Here is an 8,535-nt window from a genome sequence, read left to right as displayed (position 1 = left end):
CATGTTACCATCTGACTATAGTTGGCTTTAAAAATGAAACCTTTATGTTCAGCTCATAACTACCTGATACAGTTGAAAGCTAATGAACAAAAGGACTGAGTGGACCTTGAGATTGTTTAGTGAAGAGCTCTGAGGTGTTGAAATGTTTGTTCTCACTCAGACGATCAGGATTAAAGCTGTTTGGTTAACTGACTCTGATTTACTCTGCCACAATAGCACTGTGATAACATTATAAAATAAAGATGCACTTTCTGAGTTCAACTCAAGAATGTGGATGTTTACTTAGAAAGTGACTGCTGGTTCAAGTATCATCATCCACAGTGTCCATTTCTAAAGCATCAATAGTGACACCAAGTGGAAGGTTAACTAATTAAACGATTATTAAGAAGTATGAAGAATGTCAGATAATATGTCGACTATATTTGGTGTTTAATATATAAAAATAAAATCTATGAAAAGCTGGGTGTAGTCCATACTTAATTCAGCCACTTTTATCCTTATTTATGTTTCAGAATTTTATAAATAAATTGTTCAATTGTAGAAATTTATATATGAAATTCTGAAATTTAAATCTAGATTTTAATTTAAAATAAATAAATTAAAAGCTTAATTCTGTCATTTGAACTATAGATGAGATTGGCTGAATTGACCTTGTCTCACTTTGAGGCTGAATGTTTATGTCCTCACTACTGACAACTTTAGGACGCCCCCTGTGAATGAACTTATATACACGCCTCTCTTTCTTTCTCTCTCTGTCCATCCATTCCTTCACAGCTCCTCCTCCTCTTGCTCTGTTTGGGTAGATTTTCAGCGTCATGTCCAGTGCAAAGGCCAGTGACATTTATTTATCAGCGGTGTAATTATTTACCCAGTCCGACTCAGACTGGGGCACCCTCTGGCAGTCCTGTTGTGACAAAGCAGTTTAATATAGGTCAGATTCCACTCAATTACTGACAAAAGCAAATAATAAAAACAATTAGTTATGCATTTATGGTGCAAAACTTAACTTTTGCTTCCTGGTCAGCGTTTTATTTATTCATTTAAGGAGATTCATCAAATAGAGCAAACTCGGTCAGAAGGAATCTTATCTAAAATCTTATAACATAACACATAATGTGCAGTTAATGTAAATGTTTGATCGGAACAGTTTGTTATTTTGACCACTTTAAATCTTTCACATCCTTAAAAACCTGATTTCAATGATTTCTTTCATTTCACACTTCATAACTTTTCCTGCATTCACAAAAACAACTGACATGGATTAACTAAAACCGGTTGTGTGGTCTCAGTTTGATCCTGTTTGGATTATTAAAAGCCACAACAACTCTTGCACCATTAACAATATGGCCGCCCCACTGGCACTGGATAGTTCTGTAAACACTTGGCACAAAATTTAATCTGGAGTGAAATTATCTCAGTGGAGCAGTTTAAAATACCAACATGAGTTACCCAAAAAAAAAAAAAAGGACAGCGTATTAAATTCTTTCCATGATACGAAGCCACTACTGTAATCCTCTATCTCTAATTTTAATTGAGAAAAAATTGTTGTTTTTGTTCAGTTTAGCTTTCCACAGGTACAAAATCAAATTTGAGATCCATTCTGATGTCTAGTGTGAAGTGCCACCTGTGCCACCTCAACTTTATCAATCTTAATCAATAATTTCTATTCCATCTCCTTTTCCTATGTAGATAAAAACATTTGAGCCATGTGACATTTTGTATGGAAATAAGAAAACATTTCATTTTAAAAACATTTGAAACAAGAAAAAACACGTGTGTATTATCATGTCTGTGTGTGTGTGTGTCTGCTGTCCCCCTCCTCTGAGAGAGCAGATTGGCTCTCTGAGAGGAGACTCCTCTTTACAAAGCCAGTGTTGCTGGGTGACTGGGAGTGCAGACAAAACCAACAAACCACCTGCAAACTGACTTGAACCGGTTCTAAGCTGCCAAGTACAGGTCCTCACTTCTCCCCAAGGGTTCAAGAGTCAGTTGTTATGAGTCCAGACCAATAATGAGTCACAGAAACCAGTCCTGGTCGATCCAATAGAGAGGCCTTGCATTAGGGGGAAGAAATTAAATTCAAATACTGGCTTGGAAAAACTTGTCCTTGTCACATTTGAAGTGTGGGCACTGTATTATCTAAATAATACAATAATTCAACATGGTTTGTTTTGTATATTTCCACTTGATAGTCCAAATGGGAAATAGGCCTTGATAACCACCTGCTCAGAAGCTATTTGAGTATTTTCTAATTTAAAAGTTTCAAAACTTTTACACATTGAAATGTTTGTGCCAGTTGCAGAAATTAACAATCTCACACAAACGTGTTTCCATTTAATAACCTGGTTTGCCATTGTGTCTCTTATTGAAAGTCAATGGTTGGGTTGGGTGGGCGCACACACGGGGAGGTACACCGCCCCGTGGCCAACAGGTCAAAGACCTGTTTGTTTTAAATCTTCACCCAAAACTCGCAGTCAGATTCAGTCTCTCCGTCTCACTCGGTGCAGTTCTTCTCAGGAACCAGGCCACCAGCCGTGATGCAGCGGGCTTTGTTCAGCCGCAGCGCGCTCCTCGCCCAGCAGGCAGCAGCGGCCCTCGACAGTCCGCTGGCCACAAGGAGCGCGCCCCTGCTGCAGCGACTGGACCGCTCCATGTCCTCCGTTACCATCCCGCCGCCGGCATGCATGCTCCGGCCGCTGGAAGCTCCACTGCGTTACCTGTTCGGACCGGGACCCTCAAACGTTCCTCCTCGTATCTTAGCTGCAGGTGCCAAGCCGATTATTGGTCACCTGCATCCAGAAATGTATGAGGTAAACACTTCGATTCCAACTCAGACTGAGTTATATTATATATATATATATCGATTCTAATATTTAAGGGTGGAAATAAGCATTTTTACTCAAGTACTGAACTTTGGTAGTTTAGAGGAATTGATCCATTTCGTCTCTTGCGACTAGATATATATATATTTTATTTATAATAGACATAAAAAATAAATATTTATATGAGCTCAACTATTTGTAGTTTGTGCGTAATTGCGCACGGGCTACATTGTATCCACAAACTGAAATCACTAAAAGTAATTACTGAATAAACCTCAAATAATTATAAACAAACCAAAATAAATTCTTCACATTGTCATTGTGTTTCTCAGATCATGAATGACATCAAACGAGGGATCCAGTACGCCTTTCAGACGGAGAACAACATGACGATATCTATGAGCGGCTCCGGACACGCGGCCATGGAGTGTGCCGTGTTCAATACGGTGGAGCCCGGAGAGAGCGTGCTCGTCGCCATCAACGGAATCTGGGGAGAGCGCGTTGCAGAAATCGCAGAAAGAATGGGTACGTCTTTGCGCACGGTTTTTACGCACGCATCCATTGGGTCTCCAAAGCACATTTACAGTGACTGGGACATCTATCTATCTATCTATTACTGATCACACGTTTTTAATCTTTAGGTGCAAATGTACATAGAATGGTAAAGTCACCTGGAGGATATTTCAGCAATAAGGAAATTGAACAGGTAAGCACAATGTCTAAACTATTATGCTGAATACAGGACTGTTACAGTTACACTGTAAGAAACCAGAGCACATGAGTGACTAAACTCCTTTTTACGTCTTTCTGTAGGCCGTAGAAAAGCACAAGCCTGTCTTGTTTTTCCTCACACATGGAGAGTCCTCTGCTGGCCTCTGTCACCCAGTAGATGGCATTGGAGACATCTGCAGAAAGTGAGCCTCAAACACCAGAAATAATTAACAGTTTCATTTAATATGATGTAATATGTCTCACTGCTTCCTGTCATATCTCCAACAGACATAACTGCCTCTTCCTGGTTGACACAGTTGCATCTCTTGGTGCAGCACCAATCTTTATGGACAAGCAAAGTAAGACAATGATGAAGGATTAAATTCCACTGCCTGCTACCAGATGCTTGTGTGTGATATAATCTGCCTCTTATTGCTCACAGATATTGACATCCTGTACACGGGTTCTCAAAAGGCTCTGAATGCACCTCCTGGCACAGCACCCATCTCCTTTAATGATAGAGCATGGTAAGGAGGGACTCTGTCTGTGCATGTTTCCATATATGAGTCATAAATTGTTACAACTGCATTATAAATGAAACCAAAAAGTCAATAAAGACAATAAATAAATAAAGCATCTCTTTGTCTCTTCGTCTCACAGCCACAAGATGTTTAACAGGAAAACAAAACCAGTATCCTACCTCTTAGATATGACACATTTGTCCAACTACTGGGGCTGTGATGGCAACCCAGCCAGATTGTAAGTATTATTTATTATTAGTTACTCTCTTCATACCACCAACATACTTTAACTGCTGATTGTGAGTGATACAGACAATCTGATAAAATGAGACTCAAACATATTTTCAGGCATTTCATTGTTGTGGAACGCCTCATATCAATGTATAACATCAGTGTTTGGTATATGAATAACATCTGATCACATGTGCTCTGGGTTTTAGATACCACCACACTGGTCCAGTGTCTGGATTTTTCGCCCTGAGAGAGAGTCTGGCAATTCTTGCTGAGAAGGTAAAGGAACATTTCACCACTTTATAGTTACTTTACTGAAAGACATTCACAACCTATAGACTTATCTATCATATCTCATATCTCATATCATATTTGTTTACATTTATTCACATTTACAATCAGGGGCAGAGCAGGAAGCTCCAGCCCCGAATGTTTTCTCAAAAGCCTCAAATCATTCAGGCTTTTAAAGTAACTTCAACTTTGTATCATTTCCCATCAGTTCTTCTGACTGGACCGGAGCTTAACTTCTATTATTGAGGGGAAATATCAACATATATAGGTCCGCCTATTGTCACATGTGTTGTGTTTCATTCAGTTGTGTCACCTCAGTGAGCAAGCTAGCTGTCTAACTATCTTATGGATATTGGACATAACAAAGCTAAACATTAATTTTGTGAACTCTACTCCACCATAGTAAATGCTGTTATGTAACCTAAAAATAATGCCAGACAATTTTTGCCTCTTTTGTGAAAACTATTCATCATCATCATTTATTGAGTCCTGGTTTCCGAATGATGAAGACAGTTGAAGAACAGTTAGATACAAAACAGCAGAAGGTTCTAGAGGAGGATTATTTTGTTTTTCCCAAATTATGTACAGATTTTTAGGCACTTTATTATCTAAACTGGCATGTTAAATATTGCATATAGCTGCTGTAAACTGGGACCCCCAGAACCCTCCTAGATTTGAGACCAGAATGTTTATAACGTCTGACTGCCCATGTTTACAATATATTTGTCAAAATCATTTTTATGCACTCTCTTTATTTTACAGCAGAGAGTTACAGGGACAAACTGTAGGCTGTGCACTCACCACATTATTTTGGAAAGCCTAACAGGCTTTCATTTTGCCAATCACTTATATTGGCAGCATTATATCAACTTCAAACCACCTTCACATTTAAAGTGAGGAAGAAGCAGTGTTTTCATTGTGCTAGAAAATGGACAATGGCTCTATTAATCTGAATAGTGCAGTAGTTTTGTGTTGACAGTGTTGGCATTGCCCTCTTCTAACTGCTTGGCAGATTATCACATAACCCACTGATCTTTGTCTCCCTCTAGGGGCTGGAGGAGTCCTGGAAGAAACACAAGGAGGTGGCAGCCTACCTGTACAGAGGATTGGAGGACTTGGGCCTCAAGCTTTTCGTCCCTGAAAGGGTGAGGCAGACAGAAAGTCTTATGTGCAGAAGGATGACAAAGAGTTTACCTGCAAGAAACAAAACTAAAATATAGAATATAAATCTAAAATACACACAAATAATCAGTATCAGAGTCTGTAGGATTGTTTATGTTACACATTACGTTCCTCATTGGCATTGCACTGTTGTGACCACAGTCATTTCGTCACATGTCCTGCAGGACTTGAGGCTTCCCTCCGTCACCACCATTGCTATCCCTGATGGCTACGAGTGGAGGGAGCTGCTGGCCTACATCATGAAACACCACCAGATGGAGATGACTGGAGGCCTGGGCCCTTCCATCGGCATGGTGAGTTGTACAGTGGACACATTTATGCCTTTTGCCGTATGGTTGCTGACCTTTGTGGTGGCTATTCTAGACGTGACCTTCAGTCTCAGCATGTTAACAGCAGTGGGTGTTTTAAAATAAACAGGGAAATATTCCAGGATACAATATACAAACAAGTATGTTTACATGAGAAATAATTAAACGAGACACCCGACGAAACCACTTTCAACAGTTATATCAAGAGCAATCTCCTCAGTTTGGTGTATTTACAGCTCTCTGAATAATGCTGCTGAGTCACTGCAGGCTCTCATTCAATGTACTTTCCACCTCTCTTTTCATTAGGTGATGAGGATTGGATTGATGGGATACAACTGCGAGAAGACTAATGCTGACATGGCACTGAATGCCCTGGCAGACGCTCTCAAGAACTGCAAAAAGAGCAAGGCTTAGGGGACCAGATCCCCTGACCACTGACCATGTACTGTCCACTAGGGAATAAAAAGTAATGCAGGACACCTGGAACAGTACATGCATTTCAGGAATGTTTCTTTGCTCTTCACTGCAGTGATTTTAAAAAACAAAGGCCACACGTTTCTCTTGTGTAAGTAAGCCAGTTTTGAAATAAAGGAGCATATGTTGTCGTATGGCCCACGCTTCGTGTACTGAAAGATGTCAATAAAGTGTGATTTATTTTATCAAACACTTCTCCTTCCTCAGTGTGTGTGCTAACTCATATTTAAGGTTCATTTTACATACGTTTAGGGCTTTAACTGTGTAAACTACATTTCCCAAGATTCCTTTCTGTGGTACGTCACTAGATCCACGCAGCCGCAGTGTATAAATTTAGTGACATTTAAGCGTTTAACTTAGTTACCGGCGGAATATTATTAATGCTCACTTGGCTGCAGTTTGATTGATTAATGGCGTGTCCTGTAAATCACACAGGTAGGATGATGATTCAAATGTACATTTTTTAACAAGATATACTGAAACAATGTCAACTGCACTAACTTAGCTACTAAAATACGTATCTAAGAAGAAGCTTTTAGCTAAATAATTTACTGAAAATCTTTATAATACAAACGTAAAATGTCTGTAACACTGTCTTTAGACATTTTTAGATCCAACTTAAGCCTACGGTGGAGAAATATGGTGATTTTATCTTTGAAAACGAAAGCTAGTTAACTTTAGCTAACGTTACTTTGTGTGATAGTAAACACGTTGCAACCGGACACATTCAGCTCTTTGTAAGAATAAATCCTAATGTTTCTGATCGGCGGATCGATACTAAAAGGTGTCTTGTCTGCAAAGTTTCCTTTTTATATAAGAGTGCGATGTCAAACAGTCACCTTCCTCTGTGTTTTGACTCTTCTTCTTCTTCTTGTGCAGCATACTGAAGCATTACTGCCACCTACTGTTGAAAGATGGTGAATGTAGATTTACTGCCTCACTGCTGCTGCAAGAACTGGGGGTGTACCATTGACAGTATATAATAATAATACATTTTATTTAAAGGCGCCTCTCTGGGTACTCGAGGAACACCATACAATACATAAAAATAAAAAAATAAATGGGACGGGGGAACGGACAGATTACTTGGAGTTGGATGAACTGAGAAGATGTATATGGAATTTAAACCAGTCCATCCAGAGTAGTGGTGTGTGAAATCTAATATGGAAATTTAGACTAGCATGAGGGATACTGTACATTGATAGTGTGGGAGATTGAGCTTCCATGCCCTGTGCGACCATCTTATATCAGGCCTCTCAGTATTCGGAAGGAGGATGAGATATTAGAATGAATCCTTGTGATGTACTATTAGAGTCAGCTTGCCCATGAGAGAGCATCGTTTGAGAAGTATTTATCCTAAAGTTAGTGCAAATACAATGAACTGGCGTAACAATGCGATGGAGGGAGCGGCATAACTCGTAAGTACCTGATATCCTTCCCCTTGCACATGGTTTTACCAAAGAACCTAGTCCGAGGGGAGTTGTAGATTTGATGATACACATATTTTTTGGAGAAAGGGGAAGGGAGGTAGATTGGAGATGGGACGAAATTATTTACTATTAGGGTAAAAAAAGGTTTTATAATATTGGTGATGCAAAGTTTAAGAAGCGTAGAAAACAAGGCAGATGAGAAGCATGCCGGAAGAGAGGGGAGGGGAAGATTCAGAATGAGGAGGGATTACTGAAAGGGAGGCTTGAATTAAGATGAGTTAGATTTGAGTAGGGGCTGAAAAGAGAAATAGTAGATAAAAAGGTCAGGGGGAGGTGTGAGGGAGTAGAGGAGAATAAGGGATGCTTGGGAATAGGTGCAGTTATGATAATTTTATATTGAAAAAGGAAAGAGGGAGTTAGGAAGACGTTGATACAGGGTGAGAGGGAGGGGTACGAGAATATTGTTGAGAAGAAAAGTGACTTGATACCTACATTTGAAAAGATTATGCCGGGATAGTATTGGTTGGTTTGAGAATGAAGTAATATAATGTAAAATGGTGATTTT

General features: G+C 39.5%; 2 protein-coding genes across 2 annotated transcripts in view; both read left to right on the top strand.

Moving 5' to 3' along the window:
• Positions 1-2,537: 2,537 nt before the first annotated feature.
• Positions 2,538-6,730, top strand: agxtb (alanine--glyoxylate and serine--pyruvate aminotransferase b). Its single transcript, XM_035671233.1, has 11 exons — positions 2,538-2,810; positions 3,155-3,347; positions 3,464-3,528; positions 3,636-3,736; positions 3,822-3,892; positions 3,976-4,060; positions 4,194-4,292; positions 4,495-4,564; positions 5,626-5,721; positions 5,923-6,051; positions 6,373-6,730. Exons 1-11 carry the CDS (start codon positions 2,538-2,540, stop codon positions 6,478-6,480), a joined length of 1,290 nt encoding a protein of 429 aa, XP_035527126.1. The 3' UTR covers positions 6,481-6,730.
• Positions 6,731-6,820: 90 nt separating this feature from the next.
• thap4 (THAP domain containing 4) overlaps positions 6,821-8,535 on the top strand; it is a 5,645-nt gene continuing 3,930 nt past the window's right edge. Inside the window, exon 1 of the mRNA XM_035671234.1 lies at positions 6,821-6,975. Coding sequence (XP_035527127.1) covers positions 6,951-6,975 — 25 coding nt within the window. The 5' untranslated portion in view covers positions 6,821-6,950. The remainder of the gene's footprint in view (positions 6,976-8,535) is intronic.

The sequence above is a fragment of the Morone saxatilis genome, unplaced genomic scaffold, assembly GCF_004916995.1.
Source record: "Morone saxatilis isolate NCDOM2014 unplaced genomic scaffold, NCSU_SB_2.0 Contig23, whole genome shotgun sequence".
Lineage (NCBI taxonomy): Eukaryota > Metazoa > Chordata > Actinopteri > Moronidae > Morone > Morone saxatilis.
This window is presented reverse-complemented; position numbering and strand designations above follow the sequence as displayed.

Bases quoted from the DNA above. Each gene is read 5' to 3' on its own strand.
- agxtb (XM_035671233.1), top strand. From the start codon at position 2,538: ATGCAGCGGGCTTTGTTCAGCCGCAGCGCGCTCCTCGCCCAGCAGGCA. The intron at 3,348-3,463 runs GTACGTCTTTGC...TTTAATCTTTAG, and splicing joins AGAAATCGCAGAAAGAATGG to GTGCAAATGTACATAGAATG. The intron at 5,722-5,922 runs GTGAGGCAGACA...CATGTCCTGCAG, and splicing joins AGCTTTTCGTCCCTGAAAGG to GACTTGAGGCTTCCCTCCGT.